Source organism: Centrocercus urophasianus, unplaced genomic scaffold (assembly GCF_019232065.1).
Source record: "Centrocercus urophasianus isolate 14NV4802_14NV808 unplaced genomic scaffold, USGS_Curo_1.0 seq_17, whole genome shotgun sequence".
In the NCBI taxonomy this organism is placed as follows: Eukaryota; Metazoa; Chordata; class Aves; order Galliformes; family Phasianidae; genus Centrocercus; species Centrocercus urophasianus.
In genome coordinates this window covers 14,533,607-14,553,777 of record NW_024884722.1, presented here as the reverse complement: position 1 = coordinate 14,553,777, position 20,171 = coordinate 14,533,607, and the positions used below count along the sequence as shown (strand labels likewise).

At 38.2% G+C, this 20,171-nt stretch overlaps 1 protein-coding gene and 1 long non-coding RNA gene across 2 annotated transcripts; both read right to left on the bottom strand.

The window, feature by feature from the left end:
• Positions 1-1,507: 1,507 nt before the first annotated feature.
• MARCHF5 (membrane associated ring-CH-type finger 5) lies at positions 1,508-20,019 on the bottom strand. Its single transcript, XM_042817990.1, has 6 exons — positions 19,906-20,019; positions 8,140-8,342; positions 4,825-4,955; positions 3,523-3,706; positions 2,917-3,083; positions 1,508-1,790 (listed from the first exon to the last, which is right to left on the bottom strand). The coding sequence occupies exons 1-6, from the start codon at positions 19,947-19,949 to the stop codon at positions 1,674-1,676; spliced, it is 846 nt and encodes a 281-aa protein (XP_042673924.1). The 5' UTR covers positions 19,950-20,019; the 3' UTR covers positions 1,508-1,673.
• Positions 18,651-19,718, bottom strand: LOC122159921. Its single transcript, XR_006168704.1, has 2 exons — positions 19,378-19,718; positions 18,651-18,895 (listed from the first exon to the last, which is right to left on the bottom strand). It is a non-coding gene; the product is annotated as an uncharacterized LOC122159921 (long non-coding RNA).
• Positions 20,020-20,171: the final 152 nt, after the last annotated feature.

The following is a 20,171-nucleotide window of genomic DNA, read 5'->3' as shown; positions in this document are numbered from 1 at the left end:
TTTTTGAATCGTAGGTGGCCATTATATACACTTTATACAGTTCTAAAATATTACATCTCAGTATTTAAGACAAATATACTATAGAAAAGGTACCATATTTCAAGGTTTTTTTTAACATACATTATTGCAGTCAAATCTCTCATTTCCTTCATTTCTGGTGAAAAGAAATAGTTACTTATGAGTACTTCCACTAATTTTTTTATTTTTTATTTTTTTTAAACCTGTCTCCATGCATTTGACATCCTATGATGAAGAAGAAAAAACCTTTTGAGAGCAACAAATTGTTGTAAAGAGAACTTCCAGTACTAACTGGAGGTTAGATCTGATAGGAATATTAAACGGCCATGTTATATTTGTCAAAATGTAACTTTGGAAAAGTTAATTTCTGTTAAGTTTTTAAATATCTGAAATAACTGAAGTGCCAGTGTCCCCATCAGCAGGCTACTTGGAACATGTTATAACAGTAAAGCTGACTGTGCAAATCAACTAACTTAGTTTATTACACATTTAAGATTTGTCCTTAGTCCTTTACAGAACAGAACCAAGTTGCATTCAGCTGTCTATACTGCTGGTAATGTCTTAAATTCAGTCCTCCAGTGTAGCATTGCCCTTTCTTTCCAGCTGTTGTTCCTGGCTATCCTGCCAATACAGATGGCGTGGGCAGAGAAAAGACTTGTCCAGATACAGGAGCTGAGCCGTGCCCCCAGATCTGAAGTTGAAACTGAAAACTAGAGCTTTCTTCGAAATGTAACTTTAGCATTCATTGTTTCCTCATATTTTTCCTACTCTTTTTACTTGTACAGATAACTAACATAATCAAAAGGAACATGAGAACTAAACAATTGCTCTAATACGTAAGTAGAAAGTAATTGAAATTCACTTCCCCCATGTCATTATTTTGCTGTGAAGAAAAAAGAAAGCTATCTAGTACCAGTTACAAACCAGTCAAAAAAAAAAAAAAAAAAAAAGCCATGAGAAAACAGTAGGCATTGCAGAAGATACAACAGGACAATAAAAAGTATCAGTAATACAACAGTCACCTGGAAGCCACGCTCATTTCAAAAGCTTGTACTTAGGTGGCTAAAGCTGACACACCAGTCCTGTAGAATGATCTATCTTTTTCTCTGTCCAGCCATTTGTGTACTGTGCACTCCCTGTTCCACTCCAGCAAGATACAAGAAAACCTTTATTGCCTGATGTCCCACAATTACTTTCCCTTAGTAATGACTCATTTCCTTCCTTAAAAACAAACAAACAAACAAAACAACCTTCATTGTGTGAAGTACTGAAATGGATGACAGCCTGGGTATGAAAACACACTATTAGAAAAAGCATCTGAACACGGCCTCTATTAACTACACAATTTGAAGCGTTTTTGTTGTGTAGTTGGTGATTTTTTTTCCCCACCCATTCAGCAAATCGGCTCAAAGAAAGTAATTCCAAAGCCTGTTGCTCAAGAGAAATACTCCAAAACAATGAAAGCAAGTCACATTCTTAGGTTCAGTGATTACTGAAAGGATATACCCTGCCACAAGACAGTGCTTTATTGTACTTAAAGAAAAAAACAGGAGCAGCAACTTATCACAATTCTCCACTACTGTGCAATAATGATGGAACCAATACAACATGAAAACCTGTTAGGTGAGACTGTATGACATCAGATGATCACAGCCTTATGCACCTTCTTGCTCAGGATAATTTAAAATTTTGCGGTGAGCTTGGCGCAAATACTGCTGTTGTTTGAAGTAAACCTTAAAAGCTCCTTTTATAGCAACAAAAGCAATTCCACCCTGAAATAAAAAGAGATTTTGAAAGCCTGCAAAGTTCAGCATCTTATCATTGCAAATGTTCTCTGTAAAAGAAAACTTACTTAATAGGGTGTACTTTCTAATCAAACAGCTTTTTCTTTTCAAGTTAGCTAATTAGGACAATTCCAAATGATTATAACAGCTTTCTGTCACAATATAGCATTGCAAAGGTTCAAGTTACATATTTAGGAATTACAAAGTAGACCTACAGGTATTTTAAAACTTTCATCTCCTTGGGAGTTCAACACATATTCTAAAAGTCTATTATTCTATTTCAAAAACTTATGTCAAACAGTTATTTATCTGCTTTTTTCCCCTTCTCTGAATAATTATAGATGGCATAAACAATAATGTTTTTTACCATTCCATAAACAGACTGTGCTAGAGGGTACTTGCTAAAAACAAGCATAAGGTGAAAGAAAGACAATTTATTATTTTTATAGTTTTACCCTGTGTTCATCTCAAGTCTTCAAAGTAAAGGAGAAACACTAAGAAACCTTTAGCCTGAGTGAATGGTTGTAACTGCTGTTTCTTCCACTTGCTAGAATTGGGAAAAAAAAGACTGAAGTGACAGTCACATCTACCAGGGATGCAGTTCATGAAACTCAATCTGCTTCCTCTTGAAAAGCTGCAAGCCTGAGAGGTTATTCACAAAGGAGATTTTTCTCATCTACCATTCTTCTGCCTTCATTTAAAGTGTAAGAAATACATCTTTTTACTCTTATTTCAATAAATTGACTCTTCCAAGGAGTCAACAGAAGCTAATCTGAAAAGGCTGATAGTTCTCTAGTTTCTAGCGCTAGTTCTCACTTGCAGAGCCTGTTCTTAGAAAATACTGATTGTCCATCTACTGGTAACATTTGCTTAGCACAGTACCAGACACAGGTTTCAGCCTTTTCCAGTTACTTTCAGTCATAGGGGAAAAAAAAGTCTCTCACATGTAATCTCACCCACTGCCAAGGCAGACAACTTCAGGAAATCTCCTCTACCCTTAATCAAATGCCACTCTTAAGTTCTGGTTCAATTTACACTTTTTAGTTTCCTCCCACTCCACAGCACTTTACAATCCTATATAACTATTTGTATAGCAAAAAATAAAGTGTCTTACCAAGATTGTCCTTTGTAAATTTGAGTTAACACTGCTGAACATCAGCTTGCCCACTATTGTGGCAATAGTAGGGAAAACCAGAGCTCCACACAGAATACGTGTAGCAGAGACATGATCGGCCAACGGGTTGGCCTCTGCTGGAATACGAGGAACAGGACAACCAATGCCTGAAGGGATGAGAGCAGAAGAGGAGAGAATGTAGCCACTGCCTCAAAGAGAACATCGGAGGAACTAGTCCTGCCCTCCTCAGCTTCATTATAAATATACAGTGCATCAGCATAGATATTCAGTTTAATTACTTTGATAACTCACCCTCTTTTCAGCAGATATTCCATTTCAATTAAGGGACTATATTCATTTCTACTTTCAAATGAGAAACTGTTATATTTAGTAGCTTCTTTCATTACCAAAGCCTTACTTGAAACCACATTCCTGCTTCTGCTGCCCCATCTGCCTCACTAGGTACTGTATGAGCACAATCAAAATAAAACAAACATAATAGAGGGAAAGTATAAGTACCCATACTTAAGGTAAAAATTCATATCCCTGTCTCCTAGACAGAGAAACTCAAACTTGGTATTTCCTTTTAAAATTAATGCACCTTACCTGGAAATATGCTGTTCAAAATTTGTAGCTTATTGGAATATTTGCGCCACAGTCTGAGCACATAGTCCTCCCAGCGAATCATCTTGCCCAGTATTAGCATGACTGGGATAGTGGGAAGTCCAATCAAAAGAAATAAAGGATCAGCTCTCTCCATAACATCAAGACCTTCTTTGTGACCAACCACCTGATAAATATGTATATAGTGGACAAACAAGAAATACAATTTTAAAAGTTTGCTTTGGGGAGGGACCGACCATGCATTTTAAGATAATAAAAAACCTTTCAACTGATGTACTCAGTCTTCCTTTTGCATCCTTGGCTGTTTATCAAGCATAATGCAGACAAGTGAGCTTCTTGCCCTAGTGTGAGTGTCATTAATCTTGCAACAGAAACCTGTAACACAATTCTTCACCATCTCAGCAAAAGTTTCATGTCTTTCTGCATGCATGAGTAGAAGCATAAACATCTGAAGTATGAAAACAGAAAGCTTTCTACAATGCACACAAAAACTTAAATTTTTGAATGATTAATTCTATAGTCAAATTGATTAGATCTTCCTCTTTAAAGGATAAATTGTATTTCAGGATGTTTTAATTACAAATCTCATAATTAGGAATCCTCTATGTAAGAGAGATCACACTGTGTGCAACCAGAGGAAAAAAATCTAATTCTTCAAACCTAGGATTTAGCCAGGTATTTATAGCAACATGGGTGTGAAGTTGTAACCACGCAGTTGCTTAACTAGACCCACAGCTTGCCTTTGCTTAAGGCCAGATTCTCATTTCAAAAGTAAAGCAACCATAGAAAGGAGTGTTTAGTTTTCCATTTTGTTATGTAGTTCTAGAGAAGCTATAAAAGATCATACAAGTTACTACAGAAAAAGGCTCAGTGTAGCAGTTTTCAGAGAGATAAGGATTAGTACATTTCACTAAATTCCAGTTTTATCCCTACAGATGCCTGCAGTGCCCTTGTAAGGGCTACAAGAACAGGATGTGAGATGAGGAAATTCATAGGTGTTCAATTCTGTAGTTGGGAGTGTCATCCACCGGAATGGAGGAGGTCTTGTAAGTCATTTTATATCACTCCTATATAGCCATTTGACACTGGTAGCAGGGAGACTGCATACACTCATTTGGGCTCAAGTTAAAATGGTTATACTTTTGCTACAAGTTCCTATACAAACAGAACCAAATACCATACAGCCACATTTTAAGCTAAGGGAAGAAAGGAGTCTTATTTTTTTTAATTTAAAAGCCTTGCTTTCAAGGCTTGTAAGATCTGGAAGAGGAAATAGACATGTACCTGCATCACTGTCACAGCTCCATATGTAACTGCTGTCCAGTATATGGAGCCCACCATTATTCCAGCTGCAGCAAATGGACATGCCTTTGAGATCAGTCGATCTGCAAGATCCAAAACGTAAACAACTGGACCTATGACAGAGGAAAAGTAAGGTTTCAAGATGCAGCTATAAGCATACTGAAGAAAGCTCTCAGCAACTGTCACAAGAAAGCTGTCACTAAACTTTATCCCACTCTAGAGCAAAAAAAAGCAAAGATTCATTCCACTGGAAAAGCGATAGGTTGCACTCAATATTTTTAGGGCTACCTCAAATATTGGAGGAAAAAAATTCTTTTCATTTAGAGCTGTTGATAATACAGTTTCACTGTTTATTGACAACTCCACTTTCAAGACTTGCACACAGCAACACATTACTCATGCCAACTTTGATAAGCAGGGCATACTCACATCTTTTCTTTTGAAGACTGCAAGAGAACCAGCAAAGCAAAAGCCACAAGCTGAAGAGTCTGAAAAGTATGCATGGAACTGAAAAGTAGCTACCACTATGACCATGATCCATGCTACTTTTGTGTTTGCCAGTATCAGAACAGCAGCAATTTCATTTTTGTGTTTTACAACAAACTCTTTAGGATATTACATGTGTTGTCAGAAAGTAAACAGTTGGTGACTACTTTTTTTGCATACTTTTATTCCTGACAAAATTGATTCCCATTCCATGATTTAGTTGGCTCTGCAAGAGAACAGTGGGTGTGCTTTCAAAAAAACAAAAACAAAAATACCAACCAATAAAAAACACAACCACTCAATAGCAACACCAATTCTAGTCAGCTGAAGCCAGCCAATGAAAACAAGTAACAGGGACATCTCAGTGAACTAGTAGTAATATTTATCAGCACTGACATTCTAGAAAAGCACTCCCAGACGCAGAGCAATATTTCGTACACCAGTTGTATGGTAACACTATCCAGAGACCTGATGCAGGGACTGCAACTTTTAACTGGTGTTTGTGCATGTATCATACTGAAGACTCACAATTCAAACATATCTAGCTTATATGTAGACTTGACATAAGTAATTGTAAATAAGGCTAAGCTATGTAACAATCTAGTAGACAGTTTTGTGTAACTAACTTGGGCAGAATGTTGATTAGCCTCTTAGTCCAGCTCTGGCGCAGAATCATGTTTTACCCTACTAATATACTGTAAGTTAGTTACCCTTCCATGCATCTTCTAGAACAGAATGTGCTGTTTGGATAAAAAGTCCTAGTTTTAAGGGCGGGAATCTTCTTCCTTCGCAACAGAAAACACCTCATCAGCACCCTGCTTCAAATACACCAATTGATGTAAATTAGTCATTCAGTAGCTGACAAAGTTACAGAGTTAATGTACTCTCAAGTTGAGCAACTTATTGTTGAATAGGAATGAAATTTAGTGGTTTTTTGAAGGAATGCTTCACTCAAAATATAAATTCATTGAACAACCAGTTCAACTGTATTAACAATTATGTTCAACTTTCCAGGACAAATTTAAAAGATTGCTGAAATATTTATGAGCATATTGAAATAGCAACAAGGTCATAACTGCAAGTGCTAAATACACAGTCATTGGCATATCTTGATAGCTTCCTATAGTCGCTGACAAAGTTCAGTGCACTATTTGGAAAATTTACATCATTCTATTGAAGGAGGTAAAGACAAGAGACTTCTCCACAACCTTCCCCTCTCCGCCCCCCCCCCCAAAAAAAGCATCACCACAACTCCCCAAAAAGCCACGTATAATCATCATATGCTGCAAGTCCTGAAAGGTAACTTGGCAAGGTGGTACGGCAACAGCAGAAGTCTAAGATAAAATATTAACAGATTGCACCCACTGATCCCAATCATGAAAGGAAGCACAGTACAGAATTTTGAGCTAAAAAAAAAAAAAAAAAAAAAAAAAAAAAAAAAGTTCCACTAAACTTTAATTATCCCTCTAGGGTGAAAATAGTAAGAAAGAAAGGCAAAACATATCTTTTAAGATGATATTAAAGAAGTACAAAAATGAAAAAATCTGACATACATGAAAGAACAAAATACAGCAATATTTTTCACGTTTCATGTGTTAATCATGCTTTAGTAGAAGTTTGTCTGCCAAGTTTGGTTTTCCTATTTATTAAAATAAAATAATAATAATGAAACCTCTGGGTTTTAAGCAGTTCTTTTAGTATTTAAAAAACAACAACAAAAAAGGAGATACTTCACTAGGAGGAGTTTTTAGAAAGTACTCTTTCATGGAAACCTTTTTCCAGCAGTACATTAGAAGAGTCTTAACATAGATTATGTTTGTAAACCAGGATATGTCATGGAAACGTGGTTAGCTGCTATATCTTACCTGCTCAAGCAACTTTAGTTTTTTGAATGGCATGACAAGTGATGTGTTTGCTGCAACACGAGAAGGGGCTACTGCTAAGACTGCTTGAAATCTTACTGTCTTAACTTTGCCTTGTGGGACCTTGATTGACTTACAGTAGAGTTCTGATGTAACAGTTCTGGGTTACAAAAAAGAGCTGCAAAAGGGCACAACTGCCCCATGTGCTTGAAGGACCTGAGGTCACAATGGAGGTTTGATGAACCCAAAAATCATTTTCCTGGTCTACTGTAGACTTGTGTAAAATTACATATGCCATGTTATATTTTATGCCTCCCTCGTACCTTTACCATGGAAAAAGCTAGTATGGAGAGAGAAAACATATCAAAAGATGCCTGCATGCAAGACCTGAACAGAATCATGCAAGAATTTTATGCCAGATTTATCAGAAGCTAGGAACATTAGTATTTAGGCACCTTAGCATTCAAACAAAGGAAGCCACAAATTGCAGGAACAAATGAAAAAGCCTTTTTTTTTTTTCCCCTGTGCATGCATCTTAACCAAAGTACAGGCACTTCTTCTGCCCACTGCCAAAACCTTCATGTTTTGCAGTATATCTTCATTGTCCAGATATCAACCCCACACACCAAAAGTAAAGCTAATTATCAACATTTGATGCCTTCTTCATAGCTGCCTTATAACAAAAGTGACTCAAGGACTGATAAATCAATGACTTCCTAACGAGTTATCATGCTGTTTTACATTTTCTTGACCATGGACAACATACTAGCCAGTTTTCTTCCCTCTTAGCAATATGCATTGTTACTCAGAAATTTCCTTTGAGCTTAATTTTTTCAGCTCAAGGTTGTCAAGAAAACAGAGGCTCCAAGCATTAAAAAAAAAGCGAAGAATTAGGAACAATGTACAGAAACAACCCATTATATTATGATTAAAATGATACACATCTTACCTAGCTTTGGAAATACTATTAAATATTCTGCATTGCACTGAGGACAAGCAACTCTAGCAGTACTGTTTCCTCTTTGCTTTTCATCCACCCAGCGCTGTAGACAAGTCTGATGAACCCACTTCGTAGAGCCCCTGCACCTGCAAGGTCTCACCCACTCTGCTGTCCGATCATCCTCATCGGTAGCAAAACAAACCCAGCAGCTTCTGTAATTACAGGAAGAAAAAAAGATATTTTTGCTACTTTCAAGTGCTAAACTTTCAGATGTGTTTTTAGAAAAAGCATGCCTAGAAATGATGCTCGTTGCTTCATTCCTAATCACCAAATACATAGTTTTTTTTCTTTTTAACCACAGTCTTGTCCTGTGGTATTAACAACATAGTATCACAGACAGCTAAGCAGATGCTTTTAATACATTCTGAATTACTAATTTCAGTTTTTGATCATTTATGGGTTAAAAAGCACTGCAACTGTACTTCAGCCCTCTAATAATTAAATGCATTAAATGTTTACCTGTATTATCAAGTATCTCCTTCCACACTGAGCATTTTGTAATTTTTTTTCTAATGAAAAATATAAGATCAATGCTAATTTCAATTGGGAAAATAAATCCAAGCCTCTTACATGACAAAACCTTAAAGCAAACGATACGTTACAAACCCTGTAAATAAATGCATCTAACAGTTTTTATGTAGGGATGTGTAAGGTGGTTAACAAAACTTCTCCTCTCCTCTAGAATTTGTTGTCAGCTGTTGACCTTCTTCCTCCCCTTTCAGGTCTCCTTGAAACAATTTCTGTCACATCACAGCTGCTCAACTGTATCTCACCTTTATTGCATCACCCTCTCTTATTTCCATCAGCCCCTGCACACTTTCTGTAAACCAATACCCTACTACTCACAGCATTGTTCATCTTCCAGTATTGTTCTTTGCTCCTCTAATTCCACATCCAATTTAATCCTATTTCACAACTTATACTTTCATTTTTCAAGCTAAGAACTTCACAACAGAGCTAGTTAAGTCTGTGGCTGCCTATGAGGCCAAATGCATTGAAACCACAGAAGTCTAAACCATACTCAAATAATGACAGATTATTTAATTAGCAAATACGTCCATGAGCACCTCACAGAATAAATTATGTCCAAGTATTCTGTTAATAAGAAAATCCTCATCTTTTCCTTAACTGATTCATCTAATTTCCTTCCAGGTAATCATAACTGAAAAAACTTGAAAGACTTAAGAGACAATAACAAAATCCTTTACAGTCTTAAGCCTTCAACAATACATGAATAATGAACAGTAAATTTCTCATGGTTTTTGTTATCACCTTTATCCCTTTCCATTGACTGCATCTGTAGCAGAAAGAGCTAAAGACAACCATTTCAAAACAAGCACCTTGGCTCCTGCCACATTTTCCATTTTCTTGTACTGAATAAAATATGACCTTGATTCTTACTACTGAATGGGGTTGCTGCTCAGATGACCTGAAATAGAAAAGGCTGGCAAGGCAGAACAAAGCATTGTTTCTGATAGAAACAGAAACCTTTCTTCCTTGATGACTTTTCTACAGAGCCAAATCAATAATACTAATGTATTTTTCTATACTTGTATGGTGGAGAAAAAAAAAAAAAAAAAAAAAGGCAATTGAGAGCAGCACAACACACGAAAAGCAGACCAGTATCATTTCAGCCTGGAATATAAGATTACAAATGGCTTTTAGATATTGGTCCCCAGTACCTAAAAGTTGTCCAGACTAAAAAAATTCTATTATCAGAAAAACTAATTGCATCCATTTTATTTTCTACTAAACTCCCTTCAGGAAACCATGCATATGAAAAGCAAAGTGGATAGATAGAAAGCTGTATCAAAAATCAGAGAGCCTACACTCCAAACATTATACAAGTAATCTAAAAATCCATAGCTTGCCTGAGAAGAAGCTTCTCCAAACCATGAATTCTGCATCACTAAGGAAGCTGCTCTCCTACAGCTTCTGATCCCCAAGGATCTGGCAAACACACATGAACTTCAAGTACAAACAAAAAACTTCTGAGAAGAAAATTCTTGCAAGACTTTTAGCAGGACTTAGCACGTAACCACGAGCCACAAAAATCATTTTCCTCCCATTACAGATCTTTCATAAAATGCAAGAAATCTCTTCAGGAAAACGTTTCTGCACGTTATAAAGTATACCATTTTACCTTGAAGTACAAATTCGCTGTTACCTTAATATCAGAACAAAGCATCCTTACTCTGCCAAGCACTGAATACTTACTACAATTGAATTTAACATCTGAAACGAAAAAAAAAGTGAAAAGGCTGCTGATAGCAATGACAGCATTGCGAGCCAATGCAGTAACAGGTGAAAGCATGTACTGGGAGATGTGACTGAAAGCACTGCAATAACTGGCCATGAAAAGGCACTGTTCCAAAGAATAACCAGAGTCGCTATTTGTAAAGCAATTTCCCATGAGCTTGTAAGTTTTTAATACATAGACAATACTGACAGACAAAATATTACTGATTAATAGTAATAAGCTTCCAATAAACCTACTGACTACACTCTAAATACTGTAAAAGCACACATAAGTCAGAAGACCAAGATCTCAAAATTAAAGGGAGTTACGTAGCAGCACACAACATAGGCAAGCTGCTTTGCAATTCATTTCAGTAGAAGAACTCAGTAAGCTCTTTTCTCAAGAGGCAGTGAAACAATATATTGCAAGTACTCTGCTAAGCACTTCCTTTTCCTGAGTTGGAAGAAAGCAGCAGGAAGGTCTTGTGCTAGAGGGTCATTCTTTGGTCACAAGAGACTGCAAGCATGGCCTATGTTTCTGATAAAAGCTATCAAGCAGTAGTGCCACTTACCATGAGATATGCTAGCTTAGTAACGCTGCATGGGGGAGAGCAAGAGTTAGATGCACTCAGCTGCAAAGCCTAAAGCATCATGAAGACTTCAGCAGCAGAATACATAAGACCTATGCAACACGATGGTTGAAGCTAGTTAGCAGAGGAAAATTGAGATTGCAGCAGGATTAGAGATGGAGTGCTGCTATCTCCCCTGCACTTTCCAGTTCTCCAAGAAGAAAATGCTTTCATTTTCAACCTGAGTTCTGTCTGTCAAACTCCACAAACTCTCAGTGTCGTAAGAGAAAAAGAAGGGCTCACACCAGTTGAAGAAATGAGTCCAGAAAGATAGCAATGCAAAGCTGCTCCAGTGCACGACACCAGCTTTATATGCAGCATCATAACTTCTACCAATCTTCTTTAAGGCAGAGTGGCATAGCAGCTATGTGCCAGCTGGGATCATTCAGCTAGAAAGCATGCTGTCCCCTTGAAACTAAGTGTAACTACTAAAGGAAGTTCCTGAAGGTCACATCTCTTAATATCCTGCCATCCCTGGTCAATAATATGGTGTAATGCTAAATAGAAGATGACATAACCTTTAATACAAAAATATTTTTGTCAAAAAACAGCCAGGAAAGCTTAAATAGATAATATCAGAAACAAATACATGGCCACACAACTGTGGTATCCATATAACAGCTCCGACTTCCTCTAGCCAGAGGATGGCACTGCTGAAACTAGATTTTTTAAAAGGCTTTTCAATAATACATATTTTGTCCTTTTAAAAAAAGCCCACAGATGACTAAAACCCAATAAGCAGTCAGGGAAATGCATAGAAGCAAAACAAAATAACTAGCTAGAAACCATAGCAGAGGTCTATCGATTAAGGGAAGTTAGCTTATTTCTATGCTGTGAATAATAGCTCCGATTAAGGAGAAAGTGTTTATTCTTGAGCTAACCAAACTATATAAAGGAAGAGATATAAGTAAAGGAAGTTCACAAAATCCTGCTGGCAACTTTCTAGCTTGCAGATAAATTTAAATCTTGGACTGCCAGCCACCATCTATTGTGCTCCAATCATGCCTTACATGTATTCATGGCCTTTGCTTCTATTTAACTTGGACTAAGAAATTCCCCACAGATTTAGTTATCATACATTCAAGTACTTTTAAGTTCTCACTGGGTTTGGGGAGCTATTTTACCAAAGAATCTACACTACTGGTTGAAGTAATAACCTGCAGCCTTGCTGCGGGTCTCTAAATACACAAAGAGCTGTTGCAAACATTTGTTTTATTGAAGTGGAGAGGGAAAGCAGGGCTCTCCTAAAACCGTGCAAAGGACAGATCAGGCAAAACTACTACTCATAACAAGCATCTTATTACTGAAACATAATACATTTTTACTAATTAAGCTGTCATTATTGCTTTTTAGCAGCCTAGCACACACCTCCAGCGATCCAAGACACTAAGCAACGGCTAGGGGGCAGTAACATGTGAATCTCACCATCAGGAAATAAAAAAAACAAACAAACCCAACAGTGGGGGGTGAGGGATGAGATCACAAAGCTTGCAGACAAATTACTTCCAAAACTGAAATATGGGTTGAACATTATTCAAAAAACGAAGGCTGAGTGAGAAGTAGCATTAATACATAATATTACTAATATGTAATGCTACTACTGTAATAATACATGGCAAAACACCTAGCAAATTATGATTTTGAGCTCATTTAAAAATACTTCCTTCAGTATTCCTTTAAACATCTTAATCACGTACTAATTGTTTGCAGTGGCTGCAACATAATACAGCAGTATGTCTGAAAGCTCTGATTAGGAAAATGAAAACCAGAAAAAATTCTTTGTCTCAACTTCTCTCAGTGCTGAACTGCAGAGCAGCATGATATGCATATATAACAGATATAGTAAGAAGCTAGATGAGATAGAATTTGTATGCTAATATTTACTCTGGCTATAGAAAGCAAGGCAGGTAGCATGCTCAGGATACTACAAGAACTCCAGCTGGCAAGAGGACCACACAGTGTTCTCCAACTGATAACACGACCTGCTATTAAGGTAGAACACCCAACTCCTGACAGGCTGAACTACCTAATTTTTACACCAACAAGAGACAGAATAAGACTTCAAAGTAGATTTAACAGTCATTCTTATTGTAATTCATCTGCAATCTACTGTATTGAATTCTTACACCAATGCCCACTCCCCAGGGACACATTACATGCTTCACTATGTGCTAAACTTTGATTTTCAACTGTTTCCATGGCTTCCAATGCACCAAATTTACTTGCCAGACAACAAAAGCATAGCAAAACAAGAAATCATATATCTGTCAAACTTCAGTCATTTGAGGCTCCCTGGGAAAAGCATTTTCAACTATACTCTTGATCACAGTCATCATGACCTGGATTCTGCACTTTGAGGAAGAAAAAAAAATTACTTGCACCATTGCTTTCAGCAGCTCAGTCAATACACTCTCCAGTTAGAGGATGACAACACTTCAGTCAAACCAACGCATAAGAAATGTTGGTGAAAAAGCATTTAATAAAGAACAATGCACAGAAAATAACTCATGTAACTCTCTATCTTGTAATACTCAATTACTACAGATAAAGAGAGGATAAAGAAAGGTTTGACTGAAAGGAAGTGTCAGTGCAGGCAGCAGAAAATTGATCTGAGACTCAAAAACACAGGAGGCTGTTTCTTAGTAAGAAGGAACTCAAAGCATGCTAAGATATTCTACTTAGATGCTCCTATTGTTTAATTACACGTTCAGAGGATTCCCTAGCCAGCGTTTCCAGAAAACAGCTTTCTGACATTACCGGAGAATTAAAAATATTAGCACTGAGGCAAACCTTGATAACCAAGCAATTCTGTTTCAAGAAGCTTGCTTGGAAGTGCTGTCCATGCACCAGGGATGGGTATCAGCGCGCAACCGCTTCATGCTTCATCAGAATCCTGTTAGCTGCACCCCCTTACGAGCAACAGCTATATTCATGTATCCTCTAGCATTGAGGAAAGAAACACTGAGTTGACTTAAAGGAATTTAACTATTATTCCTTCAAGTTCTGAGTCAAAGGATACCAAATGTATCTCCCAGAAGACTTACTTTTCCGTAACAGAAGGTTAGCAATTACCTACATTCCTTTATCAAGCACTAACCATATCTGTGTGTTCTCAAAGATTGGTATCAAAGTATTTTTAATATGCTGTTTTAAACTGGAATGTTAAGTACAACTGTCAGTCTCAAGAATAAGATGAAAACATGTCTTTGCTCTTTTTAAAAGGGATTACATTATGTACAACAGTTTAATTTGCACTGGAGGAAGTGCAAGAGAAACTGCATGACAAGAATACCAATACTGGTGTTTGTGGTACATGTAAAAATTAGGTGGTAGGTGTTACAAACATCAGAAGCAACATAGATAGAGAACAGAACTTTGACATTCCTGAAATTGTAGCTGTCTCAACATTAAACCACTACTGTGACAAGCAAATGATAAAAGATAAGAAATACAAACTTTGATTCCATTCACAGTCTGCATTTTATGCAAGTTCAAACTTCTGCATCAATTCTGTTAAATATCTGAGGTGTGGGGGCCATAGTGGTGAGGCCAGTCTCTTTCCAGTGGTACGTGGAGACAGGACAAGGGGAAATGGACATAAGCTGCAGCAGAGGAAGTTCCTCACGAATGTACGCAAGAACTTCTTTACGGTGAGGGTGATGGAGCACTGGAACAGGCTGCCCAGGGGGGTTGTGGAGTCTCCTTCTCTGGAGATGTTCAAGACTCACCTGGATGCCTACCTGTGCGACCTGCTGTAGGGGACCTGCTTTGGCAGGGGGGTTGGACACGATGATCTCTGGAGGTCCCTTCCAACCCCTACAATTCTGTGATTCTGTGATTTTCCAGCATCACACAGCTAATGTAAGAATGAAACAATCTCTGGATACAGTACAGTTAAAAGTAAACATATTAGCACTACCTTTATCAGTTAAAAACCGAGCTTATGGCTGTCCACATTCCATTCTTAGTTCCATGATTAAAGCAGTTTTTTCTATTATGTACTACCAAACAAAGCAGAAATAAAATAGAAAGTGGGGTCCCAAAGCTGCAAAAATTGGCAGGAAGTCTTCAAGCAAATGGCTTTGAATTCAATAGCTTATATAACAGATGCTATTACTCAAGTTATATTTTCAGTTTATAACTTCTACTTTTATTATAGAATTTACAGTATGTGAGAGAGCAAACGAAAAGTCCTAGAAGAGACAGTCATCTTTTATCTTCCTAATATTCATAATGAAAATTGAAGAATGAAACTTTGAAGTCACCAAAAAAAAAAAAAAAAAAATCTCAATTCAGTATGGATTTTAAACCCCAAGAAGAGAGATGGCTGGGAGGCAATGGCTTTAGGAACAGCTACTCATATTTGGCATTGGTATTGAAAATCTGGAAGAATATTTACTAAATGCAAACCAGACTTCAAGGTGTCTGAACATAACATTAAGTAACTCTCCCCAGCACTCTCAAGCTGACTGCATGACTCACCAGAACAATCGTAAGCACTCAGCACATGGCCTTCCTAATAGCATCCTTCACAGAAGGCTACCTTATGCTGATACCTTGCAATCCAACATAAAATGCTGACTTTTAAACAAAGTATTCAGGTGCCAAGTGGAAGCTTTTGTTAACAGGAAAAATAAATGAGGGGAGAGCAGAAAGCAACTAAAGACACTACAGCTTTAAAAGACAAGGACTATTTCACATTTTCATGCATAGGACTCCCTATCCTCTCTACAGCAAAGCACCAATGAACATTTGATATATTCACTGCCACTCAAAGTTTTCTTTTAAAAACCTTCTGAAAGTAGTACTTTAATCTTGTAGAGTTGGTTTTTTTCCCCTGAAATTATACATATTAAAATAGTTACTTGGTATATTTGTGTTAGTTGACACAAGTTTTCACTTCAACAAGCACTGCAAGCCACCATACCAAGGGAAACAATCACAGCTAAGCACTATTACAGAGATCTAAGAAGCTATCAATAAGATCTTACATTCAGCTTCTTAGATGTAGTAGATGAGTACTGTTTGAACGCCCTGGAAATATATATGAGGTACTAAGATTTTCAGTACCAAAGATGATAAACAGCATCTTGGGAGTTTCCTAACCCTAAAATCAGAGAGCTAATTTCCTACTGTCTGCAGGTAGAAATAAGCTGTTAAGCCATTAAGTTTAAAATATTCAAGTTTGTATATAAGCCTATCAAAGCAGATGTCAATATGGAAATGCTACACACATAAGACAGAAGTCTCAAGGTTAAAACAGCTTAACATCCTGATGCTTTTACACAGATGGGCAAAAGACCTTCTAAAGGTCTGCAATCAGTTTTCATTTATCTTTGCTGATAAAACAAGGAAGCATTACTTTCAGAGCAGTCCTTGTATACAGGAGGAAGAAGCGGTCTTGAAAAATAGCATTTTGCAGCTGACAATTTGGTCTATGAAATAGTGCTATTGTGTGAAATAGTGTTATTCTGCACGCGTTATATTTTCCATGAAAATAAATAGGAAGCATTGCTTTCAGAGTGAGCTACGTGCTTAAAAGACAAAGTTACTAATCAAACCTAATCCAATCAAACCAAAATCTGACAAAGTTCAACTGCTTATCTTCTAACATTAGCTAGGAAGAACAAAAGAGTCTGAAGCATGCACAAAGCAGCCAGAACACCTAACAAGGGATAAACAAGGCAACATTTACAAGTGTTCAGTTGGAAGAACTACCATTAAACAGTGCCAAGACAGGAAGTTCATAGTGCCTAACTGAAAGAAGAAGAAAAAAAAAAACCTTCCTTCTTCTTTAGCCTATTTTAAAAGTGATATTTAAAAAGACAAAAAGGACTCAGTTTGCAATACTGGCATACCAAGTACAATACTTCCATTGTAAATGTTCAAGACCCTCATACCACTGTGAGTACAGTATTTCTGTGTTATTTCCTCTTGCATTCATGGTGTAGCAACCCTTCAGCTAATTATAAAGTCCTTAGCTAGAAATTTCAAGTAAGGAATTCATTACACTGTGACAGCTTTTTATTAGAAAGGTATCATTTCTTAGAAATGTGGTTCAGACTAAAATTATGCAGGAAAAATACCAAGAAGAATGCACAAGAAGAATGCCACACAGATGTACAACCTAGGAGCCAAGTAAAGAAAGCCAGATGTTATCTCTCACAAATACATATTGAAGAACTTGATTTAAGAGCTATCACCCTTGCATACAAAGTAGTGCATACATTCAGATCTACAGCAATAACTTATTCCTGAGACAACAGTACTTCACCATTCTCTGCGAATTCTCAGTGATACCACCTAGGTATCAGGAAAAAAAAAAGTCTCTCACTGAGAAGTGTTAGACACCAAAGAAAGCCTTATTCACTGAAAAGCTATTTTCTGCATCCTTCACTACAAGATTTCAATTTGATTTAAGAGTATGTGCTCTGTGTGCAATGACAATACATTAACTCATAAGCTTTTCTGTATGCACTTGTTACTGCTACCCAGCACAATAACTATCTGTCATTAGCATCAACAATAACAGCATGAAAGAAAAGGAACTTCTGCCCTTCAGAATCACTACAAAGGAGTCATTCACAGGTTATGTCCTCTGATGTGAAATACTGAAATGTTTTTCTTGATCATCACTACATACAACATAAAAGCAGTTATGCATGATCTTGAGAAACACCAGATGAAGGAACAAGAAAGTTTCTTGTAACATAACCACACTGCATAACACCAGTATATAATAGAAAACTTACCCTGACTGCATTTTGAGGTCTTGTTTACTCCAAGATCCTTCTACTTGTACTGTACCGAGTCCTGAGTTAAATACAAATCCTGTATACTCGGCACCTTCTTACCATTCCCATCCATTGTTTCCCACAGCGCTGTTTCTAAAGCTTCCTATACTGAGTGCAACAAGCTTGCATGAAAGCTGTGGTCTTTCTTCATTCCCTCCTCTATGCTTCCTAAGTACTTCAAACTTTCTCCCTATTGTCCTTGTTGTTAAGCAAGCCATGAACGCCTTCCAATTATTTCAGATTATCAACTGTTATTCCAAATTTACTGGGAAGTATTTGGAAAGGGCCAGAGATACGTCCTTTCAGCTTTGTGAAACTGTAGTTCACAAGAACATGAAACGTGCATCAAACCGCAGATATCCACATCCAATTGAAGAATGGTGAACTGGTTTGGCTGCTAATTAACCAACTTCCTTTTTAGTAAACGCTCACCTAAACCTTTCCTTACTTTTCTACATGCCATTTGGTTTTGACAGTTTTTCATGAACAGTAAGCTTTGCTAATACTGGGAAGACCCTAAAGGGAAAAAAAAAAAAAAAAAAAAAAAAAGACATTTAAAAAAAAATCTAAGCTTGAAAGAAAAAAACCTGCAAAGACATCACAAAGGATTCTAGATTCTTGCGTATCACAGTCCCAAATGCTGATATGAGCACAAAAGAAAAGCTTCAGTTTTATTAGGCAGAGTCATCTAATTACATCAATTTACTGTTTGCCACACAGATAAATACCACCTCAGACATTTCCCACTGAATTAGGGCCTCATGTTATGTTAAAATTGCCACAGACAGCAGGGCAGCCATTCAGAACATAATGATTTGTTAGACATCCAAAATAACGAAATACTACATATCATCAGACTATGAATTCCAGGATGAAGATGAAATTTAGTTTCAGGTGTGCAACATTCTTCCTGATCTTCCTCGTTCTTCTTCCTTTCTACACAACAGCTTTACCATCCTCCTCCTGCTCGTCATCCTTAACCGTCTTCCTTTTTATACTTGATATTCACAGGAAGTAAAATAGAATACCTCCCTCACAGCGCTTCTAAAAAAAAAAAACAAACAAAAAAACACACAAAAACAATAACCAACCTATCTCCTTTCTGTTACTTCTTGCAAAAATGTTTCCAGCTCCTGACTCTCAGCCTCCTTAACAACACTTCCCAGATTTCTAAAACATCAACAATAAGCTTTTCCTCTTCCTCTGTCCCCCCAGCAAATCATTTATAGTTTTTTTTTTTTTTTTTTTTTTTTTTTATCGGACTGAAGTTCCTTATCCTCACCTTCAAGGCAGAGCAAGCTCTGTCCTTGCCTCCCAGAGTTTGTCCCTCCATCACCTGCCTGATGACAGCCTGTATTTTACTAAAATCCTCTTTCCTTACAGAAGTAAAATAAGTAAATAAATAAGAAAATAAATAAATCACAACATCAGAGTTCAGTGAGGTCTTTCTCCCTTTTCCCCAGATGTCTGTGATGAAAAGCGTGATGGGTTTATCAGTAGAGGATAGATTCCTTATGGGCTCCCACCTTCAGAAGCACTGTGCTGTTGTGTCGCCTATACGTGCAGCTCTCAAGAGCTTCCTGGATGACTCAATGCCCCACAGTGGGAACCTCAAATTCTCAGCAGAACAGGGTGAAAGTGCTTGGTGTGCAAACACACGTAATCAGAGGAAGCAAACGTAATAAGAGCGAATGCCTTTTCTCCCTTAGAATTAAGTCAGAGGAGTTTACAGGTCGGACTTCTTAGCAACTCAAAAAAGAAACTACACGCTCCTCCAAAACAGACAAAGGTAGTAACAAAGCCCACAAGGCCCGGCTAAACACGCGTCGCCTTTCAACGCTTCGACGAACGCTCCCGACGCCGCGTTACCTCCCGCACCGTCAGGAAGCGGGCAGCCCCCTGCACCGCGCCGCTCTCCCCGCAGCCCGCTCCAACCCCGCCACGGCCGAGCTTAACGCGGCCCGCACCACCCGAACACCAAAAGCCACGGCGAACCCACACATACGCAACCGCCCCCGGCCGGCCCGAGCCTCCCGGAGCCGGGCCTCCCGTACCTGTCCATGGTCTGCGGCAACGCCAGGCCCGTCTGCTCCGACATGGCTCCAACAGCCGAGGGCCCGCGGCCTGACAAAGGGGCCCAGCGCCGGGGAAGCCGCGCGTCACGCCGGGAGAAAGCGGGGCCGTGCAGCGGAGCCGCCCCCCGCCACGCGCCTCCCTCGGCGGGCGGGACGCGGCGCGCGGAGGGTGCTACGCACGCACGGCGCGGCCCAGAGCCGCCGCGGCGCCGAGATGAAAGGCGGCGGTGCCTCTGTGAGGTAAA